Source organism: Epinephelus moara, chromosome 23, assembly GCF_006386435.1.
Source record: "Epinephelus moara isolate mb chromosome 23, YSFRI_EMoa_1.0, whole genome shotgun sequence".
In the NCBI taxonomy this organism is placed as follows: domain Eukaryota; kingdom Metazoa; phylum Chordata; class Actinopteri; order Perciformes; family Serranidae; genus Epinephelus; species Epinephelus moara.
Window position 1 is genome coordinate 20,577,686 of NC_065528.1, and position 20,827 is coordinate 20,598,512.

General features: G+C 41.6%; 1 protein-coding gene across 1 annotated transcript in view; it reads left to right on the forward strand.

Annotated features, from left to right (window-relative positions):
• The window catches only part of exoc4 (exocyst complex component 4), a 192,587-nt gene that overhangs the window by 98,147 nt on the left and 73,613 nt on the right, over window positions 1–20,827 (forward strand). Inside the window, exons 12-13 of the mRNA XM_050036180.1 lie at window positions 17,745–17,847; window positions 18,790–18,906. Of these exons, the coding sequence (XP_049892137.1) occupies window positions 17,745–17,847; window positions 18,790–18,906 (220 nt within the window). The remainder of the gene's footprint in view (window positions 1–17,744; window positions 17,848–18,789; window positions 18,907–20,827) is intronic.

Here is a 20,827-nt window from a genome sequence, read left to right on the forward strand (position 1 = left end):
AGAGGGAAGAGTCTGAAGCGTTACAGTGGATAAGAGACCAGCGATGACAGCAGGTGGGAGAGAAAAGGGAGCGAAATGAAGGGTGAGAGATAGAGAGGAGGAGATAAGGACATACTGTAAGGAGAAGAGGTGATAAATATAAAGTGTTTTTTTTAATCAGAGGAGAATGTGATGTGAAACGGCTCACCTCGAACCTGCTTGGAGGAATGCATCAACCTTTAGACATCCAAGCTATGCAGCGCTAGTGTCCTGTGCTGGTACAGTATGTATTGGCTGGGAGGAATGAAGAAAACACAGCACATAACACACACATGCCTTAATAGGAATGTACGATGAAACTACTTTTTGTTGTCGGCGCAAAATTGTTTTTTATCAAAATAACTCAGCAGAAAAGCAGTCTTTTACCTGTGGCCATTGCATCTTTGAGAAAATATCAAAGCCATTGCCACTTCCTCACAACAATCCTTTTGACCTTGACTTGCCTGCTTTCTTCAGGGCAACTTTCCATTCACTCTCCCCTTTGGGCCAAAATAGACTCGTCGTGTCCATCTTCGCTGCCAGCCCTTTGTGTGTTGTGTGCAGGTTAAGTGTTTTTCTCAGTAGTTTTCAGGCGAATTGAAAAGTGCCTTTGCACTTAGCTCTCCCAGGGATAGTTGCCATTTCAGTCTTGCTGAGTCATTCACTGAACCATGAGTGTCCTTCGGTGGCTCAAAAAGACTATATCATCACCATCAACTCTGATTAGAAAAGAACATAATGTGTGTGGGTGTGTTAGTGTTTACGAAGGTCAGAAAAGATGGACCTAACCGTCATTTAATCATTTTGACTCCCTTGCTTTACCAGCTCTCATACTACTTCTCTAATTCAGTACATAAAAAGCTAGACATGTCTGACTTTTCCAAAGGCAGAATATAAGAACCAAGGCATCGCTGGCCCAGAAAAACTTGTATGAGCTTTTGGTCTGGCAGTATTTTTTTCTCATTTTCTTTCTGTCTGGCTCTGTGTTAAGGCCGCTAAATCATAGTGTAGATATTACCTTTAATTAGGTCCAAAGCCTTCCTCTTCTTCTTCATTCTTTGACCCGAAGTCTTTCAGCTTTTGCTGAAACTGAGAAATGACTCACACAGGGAAATGGAGAAATGCCACGTTAACACGTTCGGCATAAGTTTCTCACAAAGTGTCACCTTGATACACTTCTGGATGCCCAGACTTAAAGAGGAAATGTACTTTAAGGTTTCTAAGGCAGTATTCACACTGTAGGGTAAAGTCACAAAGGGATTTGGTGGCTTTTGTGGCAGCTGAACCTGCATAAAGAAGACAAAAAGAAACTATGGAAGTGTCAAAGCACCTGCAAAGGGTGAACGCACCTCTAACTGTGCCGCCAAGCAAATAGTATCTCAGTGCTCCTGTACAGTTTGCACATATTTAAATCAGATAATATGCATCACTGCAAAAAGAGTCCAATCCCAAAGATCAGCATGACTAGCCACATAGTTACAGATATATTAATTGTGTCTCAAGGGCCCTGACACATCAAGCTAACGGTCAGCTGTCAGTCACTGTTGGGCCATCTGTGAGCGCCTGTCGCCATAGTGAAGCCTGATGGTGAATGAAATTACTGTAATTGGCTCAGTGCACGAGAAGAGAAACGGAAGTGAGAAAAGCAAACAAACCGCCAAAGTCAAGTGGGCACAAGATCGAAACAAACTTCTTTAATGAGACAAGTTTATGTTTTAGTGAAAACGCTTTGTAATTGTTTGTTATTGTTCGGTTATGCACGGTAAATATCTTTCGTTTTCTCGACATCAGGTTGTGTTGTTAATTCGCTAACTTGGTTGCTAGCGTCTTGAATCCGTCCTATTGGTCTCCTAGTTTCCCTTTTTGATTGATGACAACAGACTAACCCGCCGCCTGCTAGTGTGGAGAGTTATTTCCTCTCATGCGGGCACAGAGTGTACGTGCTAGTTCGCCGTTGGCTTTTATCTTTGCGATGTGTTCAAGTGCAACTTTTTGCCACAGCCATTGGTGATGTGAGGTGATGCAACAGTTGACCCTTTGTTGACACTAGTTCTTCAGTTCAGTGTATCTCTGCCTTAAGAGAATTGGTGGTAACTGAATTGCATTTAGAAGAGGTATTGCAGCCAGCACTGTCCCAAACACAGTTCCTCTCTGCCACATTTAAATCCCTTGTGTGAAGTTTTGAGGAATACCGCGGCACGTCGTCGGTCAGGATCTGTAGCTCCCAGTCTGAAGATTTCAGTTTTCTTACTTTCATGGATGATGCAATCAGATGCAACAAAGGGGCAACTTGCACCCAACTGTAAAACATTATGGGCGTGTTTGCGCTGTAACATTAATAGCGCATTATCTTTTGTGATTCTGACCTTAAGATGGGGGCAGATACAATAGCAGTCGCAAGTGATGCACAATTCATGGTGCCATCATTAGCCACAATCCATTCTTTGTAAATTTGCCCATGTGTTTTTGTTATAAGGCCCAAACCAGTTTTTGATCTTTATACCATCTCATTCATGTAGATTTGGCAAAGTGGAGGCACAAGACAAGCCATTAATACCGTTTGAATTAGAATAGCAGTAGCTTTATGTTATAAGTGTTAGTTCCTGAATTCTGCTCTCTCAGCTTTGTTTTTACTTCCTGGCTTACTTTAATAAAGCAGTCCCCTTCCCCCTGTTTCTGTAAATGCCACCTGTGGGAGGCCACTTAATGCTCGGCTTATTAATCAGACCTGTTTTATAAGGAGGAGATGAACACTTAAATACTTAAGCATTGAGCGGAGTACAATCAGACCAGATACAGTATTTGTCTGCACCTGCCTATCTGACTAGAGAATAGAGTGTGTGTGTGTGTGTGTGTGGGTGGGTGTGCGTGGGTGTGCGTGCGCGTCTGAACTAAGCAATTGGTGCCTGTCATTAAGAAAATAGGTGCTTAAAGGGGCCATGCACCCACACACACACATACACACACACACTCACACACACACACACACACACACACACACACACACACACACACACACACACACACACACACACACACTCACTCACTCACATACACACATCATGTGTCCAGCCTTGAACAGTGCTGTCACCTGCCTCTCTGTCTGTATTGTTTGACATTGTAAAGTGCACACAAAAGCAGTAATTCAAGCCCGGGAGCCTCCCTTTGTGACATTGAGGCATCTTTGCCACTCTGTGGTCTTAATGGCTCAATGTAGCATGTGAGAGAGTCGAAACTCCCACAACCCTTCTTCATTAAATGCTGTGTTCATGGATTCAGGCTGACGGTAGATGGCAGAAGGACAACACCTTCTGGACGGCACGGGAAAAACAAACAGTCTTTCATGTAATATTTAGGAAATAGTAGCTATAAATATGCAAACAAACTTAGAATTAATGTTAAATCGCCATTTTATAATATCTTGGTAGGATTTCAAGTTCTGATCAGATTATTTGGGGTGTTGTTGCAACAAAATTCTTCGCTTCTTGGCGTCCAGATTGCCCAAGTTTTCTCCTTGACACACTATTTTAAGTTGCTGCTTGTATCCCATGTCCTGTACATATGGTAGAATTGACAGTAAAGTTGACTTTGACTCCTTGTGTGAGAGAGCTATGTATTCGGTTGTAAATTCTGGCGTGGAGGACGGCAAAAAGTTTAAATGTTTTAACTTTGGAGGGAAGTGGCTTCCGCTATTATAGCCGCCACCAGAGATGGAACCAAGTCAATGTTTTGCAGATCGCAAGTCTCAAGTCTTGGCACTCAAGTCCCGAGTCAAGGTCCAAGTCAGGACTAATAAGTCTCAAGTCAAGTCCCTAATCCTAAACTTTGGATTTTGAATCCTTAAAAAAGTCTTAAGTCTTCCTCAACAAAAGTTGGTTCAAACAAGAGCAACTGAACTTAATCATAAAAAAGTAGTGTTAACATTGCACCTTCATAGCATGTAGCAATACTACAACAAAATTATTTTGGCTACATTGGTCCTGTCTTGTTTTATTTATCTTACCTCATATTGGAAAAGAAGCCAGTCCATTCCCATGTTAAAATGTCCGACTTTACAGCTCAAATATGTTTAGAGCCAGGTACAAAAAATAATTTTGTATAACTCACCCATTTACATTTTTATGCAACCTTGAAGTTACGCTTAATTAAGGGCGTGTTGCTCTGAGCGACAGCCTGTCTGTCAATAGTGTCCTTGGCTTCCCGGTCAGATCCACCCGCTCCTCCACAGCACCAGCCTCTCGTCCAAATTTGGTCACTTCTGGCTCCAAAAAACCCAAGATGGCGACAGGTGAAACGTCAAACTCGAGGCTTAAAAACAGGAGTCCACAAACCAATAGGTGACGTCATGTTAGCACATCCATTATTTGTACAGTCCATGGGGGGAAGGTTACAAGTATTTTCAAGTCAACAGGTTCAAGTAAAAGTTAAGTCATGACTCATTTGTGAAGTCCATGTCGAGTTATAAGTCTATTTTGATTTTGTAAAATTGAGTCTGAAACCAAAACAGATAAAATTGCAACCATTGTGTCGTGGAAGTTATATGCAGATACACAGGGTATACCCAACTCTTCGTCAGGTTGCTCACAGTATACCCACCTATCAGTGAAAGAGCAGCTGAAATATATAGGAGAGCCACTTCCTCCTTTGTAACCTACCCATTGACCTAGTAGTACACCCACCTCATCAACTACCACTACACCACTGATTGCAACAGTTAGCAGCCATTAAAGATGAATAGTAAATGTGTTGACACAAAACTTTATTTTAAATGTCAATAACAAGCTTTTATACAGCTTTAGATGCTTTTAGTTGTAAAACATTGCGACTCTTAATGGTTGGGTGGCACTTTCTTTTTTGTGCTATTAATGAAGAACAGCAGATGGATCTGAAAGTCTAAATTTAACAGCACATAACATTAAGACAAATTAAGACTTCTTATTAAGCAGCATGTAATTGTCTACACTGTTTGATGCCCCTTTTCTTTAGTATCATAATAACTGATCTTCACCACCCATTACAGACTCATTAGTAAAAGTGTGAGTCTGCCTCTATTCCAGAAATTTTAGTATTTACAATTCAGTTGACAGCGGAGACAGCCCATTATATAAAATTCATACTTCAGTGACAAACCTTCAGAAATAAAAAGATCTGGTCCACTGAAAATTTGAAAGCTGTTGTGAATGAGAATGAACCAGCAGCGGACAGGTTTGCACCCCTGCTGCTATGATTTCCTTGCCTTAGGCATCGCGCCAGGGAAGGTGTGTGTGTTTGAAAGCAAGTTTTAGTGGAGTGGGAGATTTTTTTTGCAGTGCTGGATAGGTCCTCATTACACACAGCTGTGAATCTAATAATTAAAACATGGGATGAAAATAATTCAGCAGTAGGCCTCAACTCACCAGCATTCTGTTATCATCGAGCCAGCAGTGTACAATGGAATTTACTTTGATAATAATGCATTGCTTCAGCATTACAGAGCTGACCACGTGATTGGTTCTCATTACTTTACTGTATATTACTTCCAGACCTAAAGCTACAGTTGCAAAATTTTACAACAATAACTTATTTTAAAATTAGAAAGTTTGTGGCCCGGCTGCTGTGTTACAGTCGACCCAAAATCAAGCACTACCCACTGGTGAGAAATAGGCAGTGTTGTTACAGAGTCTTGATTCATATTTGATCAGTGCTGAATGGTCAGCAGCTTGACCACAGTTCATGAGCGGTAACATGATTCACAGTTGTGTTTGAGAGTCCTTGGCTCTTGTTTCCTATCACTTCTCTCATGTCAATATTTTCTGGGAATACAGGCACAGAAACACACAGGTGATTTTGATTGGCTGATTAGACCTCCATCAGTTCCTGCTTGTTTCTGTTGGCCGATGAGCCTCAAATACAGAGATGAAAAGAGCAGCTTGAAGGACCATATAAGCATTATATATAAACACCTTAAGTTTATTACCCACCACTACAGCCTTTTCTACTACTGCCACGACTACTACTGCTTCTGTTTTGCCTATGAATGTCCGTATTATATACACATAGTATGCAGTACCTCTAGTACATGTAGTATGTAGTACCTTTGATATGTAGTACCTGAAATAGGCACTACATGTAGTATGCACAACCTGTAGTATGCAGTACTTGTATAATGCAGTCCCTGTGGTATACAGTACCTGTAGTAGGCAATACATGTAGTATGCGGTACTTGTAGTACATTTAGTATGCGTACCTTTACTATGCAGAACCTGTAGTGTGAATTACCTGTAGTATGCAGTATGCAGCCCCTGTAGTATACTGTGCCTGTAGTAAGTAGTACATGTAGTATGCGGTACCTGTAGTAGGCAGTACATGTAGTATGCGGTACCTGTAGTAGGCAGTACATGTAGTATGCGGTACCTGTAGTAGTAGTAATAGTATGCGGTACCTGTAGTAGTAGTAATAGTATGCGGTACCTGTAGTAGGCAGTACATGTAGTATGTGGTACCCGTACTAGGCAGTACATCTAGTATGTAGTACCTGTAGTAGGCAGTGCATGTAGTACCTGTAGTTTGCAGTATTTGTAGTATACAGTGCCTATAGAAAGCAGTATATCTGGTGTGCAGTATCTGTAGCACATTAAGTATGCAGTACTTGTAATATGCAGTGCCTGGAGTAAGCAGTGCATGCAGTATGCAGTACATGTAGTACAAATCTACAATATGTAGATCATGTTGTACATGCAGTACTGGTAGAATGTAGCTCATGCATTATGCATGTAGTACTTGCAGTATGTAGTAACTGTGGTATGTGGTACATGTAGTAGAGATACACACAGCTTTTTGGCCTATGTACGTCAATGATACTAGAGCGACTAATACTTGTTTAGCACTGGGAGGCAGCAGGCACACAGTCAATCCTGACAGGTCACCAGACTATCACAGGGCTGACACATAGAAGTTACCAACTGTAGCTTTAAGTTGGCTCAGATAGTCTAAATGCTCCTAAATTGTCAAAAAGAAAAGCATTAAACACTAAGAGAGTGATGGCTAAGCGCTTTATGTGGCAGTTTAAGATCAAATAATAGAGGCAGCATCTGTCTTTGCACTGTATCAGTGCTGTTTTAGCTCAATGTACTTTGGCTACATTACTCTGAGAAAAGACTAATGAGTGAGAGAGTCTTGGGTGGAATTAGGGAGAGATAAAGAGACGGAGGGTGGAGCCCACGCTGTCGGAAGATGGAGGACTAGGCCCACTAGCAGAGGTAAGGGTGGTGATTTGTCTTTGAGGCTCTGTGGTGTTGGTGTTGGCAGCGTCAGCTAAACAAGGCCATCTCATTTCCTGTTGTCTGCAGGAAGCAGCTGCCTGCTACCGCTACTGCTGCTGCTGCTACTCAGAGCCCCCTGGTCATCAATCTCCCCCGTTTTAATTGGTCTGCACCACACTGCGATGGGCCGGCGCGCACACACACACACACACACACACACACACACACACACTGACAGAAATAGGTGCAGAGACATAAATGTGCATGCAGGCAGTACAGGACATGTGTGGATGTACACTCACACATAATGAACATCTGTTGCAAATATACATATATATATATATATATACACCTGCTTACCTCTGCATCACATGCAGATAACCACTAATGAACACCACACACAGAACATCTATACATTCAGCTTGTTAGGTAACCTGAGGGGTGCAGCCTCCTTGATATCAGAGTCTTCATGTAGTGTTTCTATGAACTTTGTCCATTTCTACAGTCTGGCAGAGGTATAGTAGTGGCAATAGGTTGACTGCACAAGTGTTTAAGTCTTTATATTGCTGGTTCTTAAAGGTAAAGTTTATCCTGGGAAGTAGGGGGAACCCTGGATAGTCAGCTATTCTATGATTCAATCTAAGGAGCCTGATTCGACTGCCTTTCTCACAGTCCGATTCTCGCAGTCGCAGGAAATTGTAGTTATGAAACTAAGGATAATTTATTGGGCAATATAGGGTTGCTAAATATCTGATTTTATATAGATTTATTTGATTTTCCCCAATTATTCATGATATATAAACTATAAGGTATAAATGTATCAATCACAGCACTCATTTAAGAATGTGGTGCTCACAAACCACTGTATATTTTTTCAACTTCAGCCAAAATCAATGGGAGAAGGTGTGTAGAATCAGCTGTTTGTGGCTTGCAGCTTCCATCTCTCTCTAAGAGAAAGTCGAATGTTGTGTTTACAACCACGGAAAGCAAGCAGGACTCGAATTAAGTAACTTGTTGTGTCTGTTCTGTCAATCTCCTCTGCTCCCTTTCAGGACCACGGACAGCGCAACACATATACATGCACCCCAGACTTAAAACACACAGCGCTTGATGGAAGATGTCCCATTGTGAAATAAGTTCTTATGCCAAGTCAAAGACAAATTAATTGTGTGTTTTAGCTTATTTGATGCTCTACATGTCAAAGCTGAGGCACAAACTGTAGCTTGTATGTCAGACAGAACATTTCTGTGGCTACTTCATAGACAGTTAGTACTCAAAACACTCCTCAGACACAATGGGTGCACACATGGCGATTTCCCTTGCATATTAGATTACCAGATTCACAGCTGTGAGCCTTACACCCGTATCCAACTCTGGTAGCAATTTTGTTGTGATAGGCCTTTTTCACAGCCGACATGTTGACTTCAACACAGTAACATAAGTGTGTTTAATAACATTCACGACGGCTCTCAGTAAGCCAGGACAGTTGGTGCGACAGTGAGCCAGCATGCACAATAGCAGGACAGAAGCAGCTCAATGAAATTCAGCCGTCATACAGTTTGCACCCGTGATTCTCTGTGAAAAAGGCCTTATTCACAAGCACAAAGTCAACGAGCCAATTCAGCTTGTTGGTAATCCATTCATTCTCCATTTGAAAGAAAAAAACACATGATGACATCCTCTATTGAAGTCTCAATACTCTGTTGTCAACACGAGAAAGCAGTTATAGTATGTATGTTTGTTGATATGCACCCAGTGTGTCAAAACCACTGGAATAGCCAAACAAATTGTGTTTTTGGTAGATTTCCCCCCCAGAAAATCCACATGGGAATTTTCTGCATGACAACTTTGTACACTGGGTCCAGTGTGAAGTATTTGTGTTGCCGTGTTCCATTTTCTTGAAGGAAAAAAAAAAAGTTTCCCCCTAAATAGTGCCTGTGTCCACAACCTATCGACACATGTAGTGTTATTGCGAAAAACAACAACATTGCTCCAAAGTTCCATTTCTCTAAACAAAGATTCATGGCCTGCGGCTACACCAGTTGGTAACTTACCAATCACATTGTTCGGCTGCTCCAAACATCATTCATCTGATCGGACAAATTTTCACTCGTCTATAAGGAAATGTGAGTTGCCTTCTCTGCCATCATAATATCACTGCACCACGAGCTTCTGGTTGTTGGAGTCAGAGACCAACCTGTAACGTAGCAAGTTCATCTTCATCATATCCCAGTTGAAGCAGAAACCGACTTAATTAGACATTCCCTATTTTGGCAGCAAGCTGGCTATGACTTGGAAGTATGACATCATTTAGAACAAAGGATTTCATTGCTCAAATATATTTCTCCACAGGCAGAAATCTGCTGAAATTGAGGCCATCCAAACATTTTTCCCCCATACTAATGTTACGCAGAGGTGTGCAAGCATTCATACGACCTTGTATTGTCATAATTATCAATTTATATTTATACATACCAGTACTGAATATTTAAAATGGTTTCAGTACTCATTTTCCAGAGTATCAATACATCGGTACCAACTGCACTTATTCACTCTCTCTTATTGTTAATGTTTATTACAGTCATTTTACTGTTCTCTGTTACTAACCAGGAAAAGAAAAGTCATCGTCGCCATATTATTGCCTTGTTATATTTATCTTTTAATCTTCCCCGTGGAAAATTGTGTCAAACATAGATATTTTTCAAGGCATTGTATCAAAGTCAGAAATTCCAGTGTCGTGACAACTCTTGTAAGAACCCACAAAATCATTTTATATAGATTTTCCATGCTAATTTTTTCGACAAAAATCCATGCTTGGTGTGAAACAGCTTTAAAGTGGACCTACACCCATTTTCAAAATTCATACATATTGTTCCTACAGTCCAAGACAGTCTAAAAATATTAGTAAATATGAACAAGTCTCTCTTAAATCTAAGAGTGCTGAACTTGAATTTGTAATGTCATGGGGTATTTAAACCTGGAACTGCTCCATAGAAAAGAAATTCGGAGAGATTTCTCGATGACTCGATGGAACATTCTGAGTATATGGGTACATTTTGTGTCAGAGCTGAGAACACTAAAATAAATGTAAGGTCATTTGGGTATTTAAAAGGAAACAAACATTCTGTGGGTCTATGGAGCAGCTCCAGACCTTATACCCTATGACATCATAAGTTTGAACTCAATTCTCTGGTTTCTGGCTTTGAGAGCAAGTAGGTCATGTTCACAAATACTGATTGAACTTTCCTTGACCAAGGAAATATTGGAATTCCTGATGAAGTTAGTGTTCCCCTTTAAGTCTGCATGTCTGCCATTGTGGTCTTAACGGCGTCTACGTGGAGTTACAGGAGGATGGACCTTTGTTTTATAACCTATTAGCCCCGCTCTCCCAAGGAACGGTCCTGATTATGAAGCCCATTTATACCTGCTGCTGTAAGCATGTGGACACACACACACTCACACACATAATTTACATAATGCATCTTTGCACCCTCCCGTGGCACTCTCTTTCTCTCTTTTGTTCTCCTAAACAAACACACACTCCTGCCCCCCACCTCTGCACACACACACACACACTCATTCACAGACACACACTCAAGCTCTCACATGTGCAAACACACCGAAAGCCTTCAGCGTATGTGATGCAGCATCAGGAGCAAGAGCAGGATATAAACAGCAGGGAGTCTGGCAGAGGCGTGGGCGGTGTGTGGGAAGACCATATGCATTTCACCAGGCACTGATGAAAACACACGCTGGTACACTTAATCACACACAGTGTTGTCACATTAAAAAAAAACCCAGAACAATACACTCATCTCTTTCTTCCTGTCTTTCGCTTTCTAACTCACACATACACACACCCATACAGCAAATCCAGTGCAGACATCAGATGGTACACACCAACTGGAATCTTAATTCTTCCTCAAAACCATTTATGATTAAAAAAAAAAAAAAAGACTTGAGTCGACCGGTCATGCAGCCTGAGTTGCCACAGAAAGCTGACACAGTGCCATCCAGTGGCGGTGGTGGTAATTGCTGGAGGTCTGGGAGCATTTACCGGAAAAGTACGTATATTTTCTTAAGCAATACATCTTGTGGATAAAAAGGTGTTCTGGATCAAGCCAGCAGCCATACAGAATGTGATTTTGCCCTCATTTATCCTTATTTCTTATTCTTAAATGCAGTGCTGCAGCTGTGTGCTTTGAATCCTCTTGAATAGGTCTTTATATTCCTACTGAGGGACTTCATTAATTGTAGAAATAACTAAGTAGTGCGTATTGGAGTGTGTAATATTCTCAGAGAATCAATATTGAGTGTGCAGTTGGATAACAATTAAAAGCTGCCATTCTAGCATTTTATTGTCTGATCTGTCGGAATGAAAGCTAATGTTGGTCGTGCTATAAAACCCATAAAGTGTCCCCATCCATTAAAAACCTTTTATGACTTTGACAATCTTCCTGAAGTGACTGGGTTGTGCTGCGAGTAAGAAGAATTGCATATAGATAAGTGCTTTCAAGTGTCACTGGATGTGGTGTATTGATGTATTGACATGTGGCTGTACAGTTTTATGTCAGTCGCCGAGCGTGTGTGTGTCTGTGTGACAAAGACAGACTGATTTAGTATGTGCGGCGGTCACAGGTACACACACATGCCTGCGCTCACTCTCCCTCCTCCTCCTCTCTCAGTTGGCAGGGGTTCAGTGTGTCCTGTCCTTGGTGTGTGACAGGTCTTTACAGAACAAGCCTTCCTCTCTGGGCGGCGAAATCAGAATTCACCATAGCTGATAGGTCCGTGCCTGGAGGGAATTCGAGGAGATTTAAAAATGCTGAGTCTCTAATCGATCTTAGCACACTCTTATTCTGCTGTCTTTCTTAAATCTTTGTCTTTATCCCATTTCTCTTTCGGCATCATTACGCCGCCGCTGCAGATAGAGATGGATGATGGGATCCCAACCCTTTCCATTTAAAGAAGCATTTGTTACCTTAGGTTTAGTTTCCAGTGGGGAATGAATTCAGAGCTGCTGCTATAAAACATCTTTGTCCCTGTCTGTTCTCATTTGTTTTAGCTATCTTAAGAAATCAAACCTTGGTTCCCTCTGAATAATCAGAGTGCCATGAGGATGTATTAGGGCTCACTCATTAGCCAAATCCCTGTTGGTATAAATACATTATGCCATTCAGGAATGCTATTTCTTGACGTATATACACATAGGGCATGGCATAGACAATGATCCAGCTCCAGACCCTAGGCTCTGACATCTGTTTCCTAATGACAGATAATTACATGCTGTCAAGTGCAATCATCGGCAGTCGCTGCTAAGAAACTGGGTTTGGAGAGCGATGAGTGCAGCCATGTTGGATCCAGGGGAGACACCCTGAGGGGAGCACTGGGACGCTGTGGCAAACTCCCTTTGAATCTGAGTATCACTCTGGGTGTGTGTATGTGTTTTTGTGTGCATGTCTGTGTGATGAGTTCTTGGCACCTGTGAGACCAGTAGTGACTGAATGTGTGGCCAGTCTGTCGTCCTCTAGATGGACAAATTGATTCATTCTGTGTTTTGTCTCTGCCCGGTCAATGCACTTGTTGTGCCTCTGGTGAAGAAATAACAATCTTCTGAGGTTAATATCTGAAACCTGACCCCAGAAACAAAAATGTGATCGTATCTTTCAGTACTTCATTGTTCCTCAATAAGAAAAATAGACACTTTTGATTGTATTTAATACAATCCAACCTTACCTATCCCAGCTGACATTAGGCGAGGCGAGGTACAACCTGGACAGGTCACCAGACCATCACAGGGCTGACGCATAGAGACAGACAACCATTCACTCACTAATGTAGAGTCACCAATTAACCTGCATGTCTTTGGATTGTGGGAGGAAGCCAGAGTACCTGGAGAAAACCTATGCTGACATGGGGAGAACATGCAAACTCTGCACAGAGGGTTCGAACCCTCCACCCCAGGAACCCTCTTGCTGTTAGGCAACAATGCTAACCACTGCTCCACCGTGCTGCCCAAAAAGACAAAAAGGCAGAAAACCCTCAAAGTTTAAGACTTGGATGAAGGAATGATTTCACATTTCTCGAAATATTTTAGATAACACTGCTATCAAAATATTTTTTGAATTATATTTCTGTCAATCAGTTCATCAGTTAAAGGGTAACTGATATGGTATATTTCAACCTGGACCCTTTTATCCTATGTTTTTGTGTCTCAGTGATGAATGGTGACAATTTCTGAAGAGTGAGACATCGGCCAAACAGGCTGCAGTGTAACCACTCCTGGCATTTGTACATCGTAAACGTACCTCTCCTCAAAGAGCTTGTTTTTGCCACTGACAGGTTCAGATTGTTATCCCAAGTGTCTGATAACATTCTAGAAAGGATCACAAAGGCAGACCTTTTTGTTAAATAGTAAGATCCTTTTTTATTTAAGTAGAAACAGCCCCAAAATCGCTATCACCAAACCCACCAGACTCCATTTAAATATTAAGTAATTTTGTAATTGGGAAAAACATTTCATAAAAGCTGACAGAAACAAAATAGAATGGACAAAAGCTGTCTGTGGTTTGTCAGACCATCACCAGCTCTGGTGTGGCTGAAATAAACCCTTAATTCACCCAGTTTGATGCAAAATTATGCTGACTCTATACACACTAAAATTACAGTTTATTTCAATGGAATTTGGGGCTGTTTTGGGTTAAACAAAAAGGATCTTACTCTTTAATAAACAAGGTCTATCTCTGTAGGAATTCTTTCTATAATGTTGTCAGACACTTCCTTTCAATGGCAAAAACAAGCACTTCCAATAGATGTAAATTGACGGTGCACAGATACCCTGAGTGGTTATATAACAGTATGTTTCTCCGCTGCCAGCTGCAGTCCTGTCGCTCAATACTGGCCCAACTTAAAAAACTGTTGTGTCACTTAGACACAAAAAAATTGAAAATAGGGTCCAGGTAGAAAAATACCAGAGTTACCCTTTGATCAACTAATTGTTTCAACTCTAATTACATTTTTAAGCAGCACTGCCCAGTTGCTGTGCTTGAACACAAACAAATGTCTCTCATGGCAGGTGTTATCTACATATAGACATTTACATTTACCTTATGCACTCAATTAGAGCAGTAAGGAGGCCTGTTGGTTAGACAGATTTGTTCCTTTGCTCACAAGCCTTGACAAAAGTTCCACTTTGTTCAGCATCTGCTTTCGAGTCATGAGCAAATAGTTTGATTAGTAGCACATTACTTATGTATTTATTGGTGCTTTGATCAGCAGCACTCATTGTAATCAGTAAATCAATTAGCACCACAAACTCAATCTTGGTCTTCTTTTCCTTTTAATGATCTAATTCTAATTCCCCTCTTGTAATCGACGCCTACTATTACAACCTTCGCATGCATGCCAGTCTGCGCGCCAATGTGTGCCACAGTATTTTTAGGCCAGTTGGAAACGGTGTGTGAGGGTAGATAAGCAGATTATTTAAGGTTATTAAGATTTCACACACTGGGGCGAGTCCACACTGTGTAGTTGCTGCTGTGCCTCTGCAGCGCTACTACTGTGTCTCCTTTGCGACTTGGCTGACACCTCCGCTGCGTACAGCTGCCATATGGTCGACCGGTGTGTTTTGTTATCACCTGGCAGTGACACTGACATTGTTAATCAGGTCCAATTATAACAGCCTCATGAGCTGAAGTGGACACCGTTATTGAATTCTTGTGGTTTTGAAAGAATCGAAAACATCCTTTGAGTGAGTTCTTTGAAATAACCGAAGGCCTGCGTGCCATTTGTGGATTTGTCTACTATTAAATTGGCTTTTATATTGCAGCGAGTGAAGTGACTAAGGCCTTTACCTATACAACAGTGCAGGCACATTTATTCCAGGAGCAATAATATGCTTTGAGGGATGTTACCTGCTTGTATAAAACAGTGTCACATTGCCCTTTCAAACATGTCTGGAATGTGCTTTGGCTGTTTTAATGTAGAGAGAGTTGAAACTTGCTCAAAGAACAAAAAAACTTTTCTTCCACCGCTAATACAGAGGGAACCCAGACGAGCCAGACAAGTAATAGTGCAGCAGCTCATGATAACTGGTGAAAATGTCAATTTAGACCAATGTAAAGTCAAGCTCTGTTGTAGCCTAGAGAGATCAAATGAGGCTGGCTGTCATTCTTGGTGAGAGGTCAGACTGTCTCACCATGTTTTTGTGTAGGAGGTTTGGCTCAGTGCGAGTTTCTGCAAATGGCCTTGTACAGCCTTTGGTGGTTTGTGAATCAAGTTGATGGCTTTTGAATTTGTGTGTGTGTGTGTGTGTGTGTGTGTGTGTATTTGTGTGTTCTGTTTGGTGTCATTTGTTATCACCACCATCATCTTCACCAGAAGCTGTTATTCTCGATGCAGTATGTCACGCCATCAGCGAGGTAGACATTTGGAAGCTGTGGTTGTAATGATAATGAGCTGGGAGAGACGTTCTTTCAGGATCCATTTGGAAATCTTTAAGCTCTGCTGTGCTCTGCCCCGCGTTATTTACCCATTTGCATTTTAACCAGCCTGACGACTCTATATTCCAAACGATTTCTCTGAATCCTCTCACAAAACATTCTGTTTAATGCATGTCGCCTTGCTCGCTAAACTCCTAAAATGTAAATTTGCTGACGTGTGCTCTTGGGGTTTTCGAAGCATTGTCGGGCCCCAACAGTGCTTTTAGCCCAGTTACCCTGGCTAAACTTCCTCGCAGCACCCATGGGCTCAGTATCCTCGTGAAAGGGGCCTGCAGCTCGGCTCCAGATGGCCGTCTGGATAGACAAAGCCGTTTTACTGCCTCGTCCCTGCTACATTACTCAAACGTTATCACCCCTGCCTACAAAAATCCATCTGTGCTCACGCGCTAACTTGAAGATCCATCATCCTGACACTTGTATTGAAACAATGACAATAATGACAGCACGAGATGGATCTCAGAACAACACCATGCACGTTTAAACTGGCAACATTTGTCCTGAGATCAATTTTTGGAAATGGAGTTGTCAGCAGAAATTGTACTTTCTTTTTTTTTTTTTTTCTGTAAAGGAGGAGCGTTTAAGTTGTGCTCTCTACATATTTATACAGAGAAGCTGTATATCTGCGCCCCATTGTTTTTGCAAGCTTGACGGTTTTAATGAGGCCACAGAAGAGTTTCTCCTACTTAACTTTCTGTTGTGGTAGAGTTTCAGTGGGAATCAATGAAGGATTTAGAATAGGTTTAGGTTCCTCGCTCACTCCGTCTCTCTCTTGCTCAGTCTGACACACAAGGATGCACGTGCCCACGAACACGCACACGCACACTCGCCTCAGCTCTTGCTGACTAATTGGGTACAGATGCTGACTAGTGTGATCTTACAGCTTGTGCTCCTCGTGCATTTGTCTGCGGCGTTTTTATGTGTGATTGTGCACGCATGTGTACGCACATGCAAGCCAACTCCAGCTAATCAATCATCCGCCTCCACTGATCTATACTTCTGCATAGACTGTGCGTCCCTGCTTGTCTGCAGTGCCGCAGCCTCCTGGTTCTGACTCCCACTGCACATTAGTGCGCACACTGTTTCCAAGCGATGGAGTCTTCCTCCAGTTTTGTTACAAATGGCTTTGTCCAACCGAATCACCATCTAGAGTCATCTTTGTAGCCTCACTCCCGTATTATTTCCAGCTTCTGTCCTCAGTTTTTCATGATTTTCTCACATAAACCATTTTTCTTTTTCCCCTCACTGTATACGCCCTCTTTCTCTCTGTCTCTCTCCTCTATAAGTTCAGGTCATATATATTACAGGTCTTGTAGGTCAAAGAATTCTTTTGTGAGGGGTTTGATTTATTTGTGCATTTATATGTGCTGAGCGCTTGAGGAGGCACTCGCTCTTGCATGGTTTGCCCTGTGGTGTGTGTGAGACGAGGCCAGTGACCAGTGATTCTCTGACAAACGAGGTGTGCATGTGCCTCCACCAACCCATACATTACTGTCTGACCCTATCTGACCAACCAGACACCAGCTTACTGGGGGAATTCAGGGAGCATGCATGCTGACGCTCTGATCCTTTTATATCATTAACACTCGAAATAGCTCTGGTATTTTACTTTTCACTTTCCTTGACAGATAAGCTCTACACTTTCACGACTGTTGTACACATTTGAGAGATAGTATAACTAAAGTCTTGCACTAGTGGCACCAAGCGACTCCACTGGAACACTTTCACGTTAACTACCTTGCTCAAAGGCACCTTGAGAGTCATACAAAGCTTTCCAAAATGGGTTCCCATGGCAGATCTTACCCTTCCCGTCGCTGTTGGACTCATTGATGCAAGGTTACTGTGTTGCTGGTCACAAGCCTGTGTCTCATTGCTCCTGTGATAACATTTCAAACATTTTGGTGGTGAATTAGCCTCTGCTCACAGGTGGTGCTATGACGACGGTGTATCCTAGCAGCTCTAATTGTTTGTTTGTCTCATCTGTTCAGGTTCATTCAGGAGATAGAGATGAACATGGGGCCAGGTCAGGCCAAGCAGTGCCAGCTCCGAGCCTTCCTCACTTACTACATTAATGACCTCTTCCTCAACCAGGTTAGTGAAATGAAAAATGGACGCCTTGTATTCTGACAGAGTGGCACATCAGCATTCAGAGCAATGCTTTAGTTGAACATGGAGCTTTTCCAGATTTTTTGTAATAAAAACTCAGCTATGGGACACTGCTAACACCATATAACAGACTGGTACTCACTTAATGTTAGCAACATCTTTTTATTGTCTGTTATTGAAAGTCACAGTCTGTTCTTGCCACTTAATAGCTGGAACCTTTCGTACGATATTAGATATTTAAAAAGATGTAATTGTAGGGCCCTTGAAAGTCAATTGGCTTAAATGTTGTGCTGTACCTTTTCAGCACTGCTCAAACTTTGATAGAACGAGATAACACAATGGCATAGTGCTGGGGACCATTGTACTCACCCTGTCACTATTACCTCAGTAGCTGTTCTCACCCAACTGCCATTTAATTTCCATGCTGATGGTTCGCAATTGATGGCCACCTGAATAGTCAGAGGATAAATAGATCACTTCCTGTGTGCTGGTACATAATAATACATAATTTGTGCATAACATAAAACATCTCTTTGTCCTTTCATGTGTCGTGTGGTTTTAAAGCAGCTTTAGTCACATAAATGTAAACTTCTGCATTGTACACCCTCAGGTTTTATCAAGAAATGTTAACCATTAAGCCGCTTAAACAATGTGCTTTACCCAGACGACCATATGGAGCTTAGCAGTGCTTTACATGAAATATTAGAAACTGCTTTAAATTGCGGTGCCATTTGTTCACACCGATGGGAACATCATCTTCACTTTCTGGAAATGCCAAATCAGACATAAACAAAACACACACACACATACACAAATAGTTAATTACAACCTGAATTCTAAACACAAACTTGATTTTTTTAATTACTCTAGCTTTATTCCATTGAAACATGATCCATCTAATTTAAACTTTTGACACTGAACCTTTAGGTGCGAACAGAGATCAACAAGGAAATTGAGGCAGTGAGCAAGGCGTCTGACCCACTGAAGATCCTTGCCAGCGCTGATACCATGAAGGTTCTTGGCGTCCAGAGACCCCTGCTGCAGGTGAGGAACATACAGCATATACATTCTCAAGACACCAAATATACACTTACATAGAGGGAATGAATAATAATGAACATCTGTATAGTATAAGGCACTTCAAAGTCGACACCAGAAGCTTCAAACTTATCAGAATAAGGGTTCCTAAAGGGTTCTTCCTTAAGGACTGAGGGTCAACCCAGAACCATTTGTTTCTGAGGAACCCGCTTTTTTGAAAAAGTGTTCTTCAAAGGTTCTTTGTAAGGCTAAGGTTTCCATTAGGAATCCTGTTCATCCAAAGAACCCTTTTTGGAAGAGAGAGTTCTTCAAGGATTTTTGAAAGCATAGCTGTTAAAAAATTCAAATGGTTATCTATGTTTAAAATAGGGATGCACCGAAATGAAAATTTGTGGCCGAAGCCGAATAAAATTAAACGCTTGGCTGAATACCGAGTACCGAGTACCGAATGCCGTTGTTTAGTTTTTCATTAGTTTTTGCAGATGAACCCCCTCCAGATTAGTGTTGTCACGGTACCAAAATTGGGACCCACAGTACGATACCAGTGAAAGTATCACGGTTCTGAGAAGTATCACGATACCACAGCGAAAATGAGGCAGATGTGCCTTTTGTCATTTATAAAAGATAAAGAAAATTTCATGCTGTATTTCTATTTCTACTTTGCACGGAGCATTGGAACAAAAACAATTTCCCCCGGGGATTAATAAAGTATTCTGAATCTGAATCTGAATCTGAATTAAATCACTTTTCTATAACACATCAATGATATTTCAATGGAATAAATTACTTATTGACTTATTCATACTTCAAAAACGGCATCAATAACTGATTAACATTGGGGGGATCAAAATAAAATAAATAAATAAAATAAAAATCAACCAGCCACCCTCCTCCCCTGACAAGTAAAGAACAGTCCCTAAAGTGCGGTGAGGTTTGTGGACCTTTACCTGCCACAAAGAGAGAAATGTGAACGGCTCGTTTCTCCTCTGACACGTCACATACTGTGTGCCGCCACGGCTCAGTTGTTCAGGTACTTTTGGGCAATCATGACACCAACAAAGTCTTATTGGACCTGGAGCCGGGCTTCTCCGTCGCTGGTAAGCCGTTATCTTGCGCCGCGGAGCAGTATGACTGCCGTATTTGACAGGAATACATTCCTGTCTCTGTCTGTGTCTGTGACCCCCGTTCAACCCACAACCGGCAGGATTCGCCTTTCGTTTCTGCTGNGTCCCTTAAGTGCGGTGAGGTTTGTGGACCGTTACCTGCCACAAAGAGAGAAATGTGAACAGCTCGTTTCTCCTCTGACACGTCACATACTGTGTGCCGCCACGCCATTCATGCTGCTGCTAGTTGAAATCTGTACTCGCACAGCGTGCTCCTGAATGATTTATTTTGCTCGCACAAAACTATTTTTAGTCGCAACTGCCGACATTTTACTCCGTCCATCACAGCACGCTGTTTGATTGCGTCATCAAAACACGCTGCTATTATTAGGCCTTGCTTTTCACGTATTCCACCGAATACCGAATGTGTGTTTTTTTGCAATATTCGTCCGAATATATTCGGTTACCGAATATTCGGTGCATCCCTAGTTTAAAATGGTATTTTTAAATGTAGATGTATCTGGAATCCACTTAATCTATCAATTTACCTGTGTTCTGTCAGAGTTGATGTCTTTACCATCATTTTATGCTATATAGTACCACATGGTCTACAGAAATTCTCTTTTTGTGGATACCCAGTACTTAGCAATTTGTATTTGGTTCTAATTTGAAACCGTTTCTCAGCTCTCAACCCTGCTGCTTCATTGAAATAGTAAAGACTGTCGTCATAGTGATTTCACTAAATCTCCACTCTTTATTCTTTTTTGCTTGGACATTGATACCGGTGTAATTGATAGTTCAGACTGTGAACACTGGATGTGAAC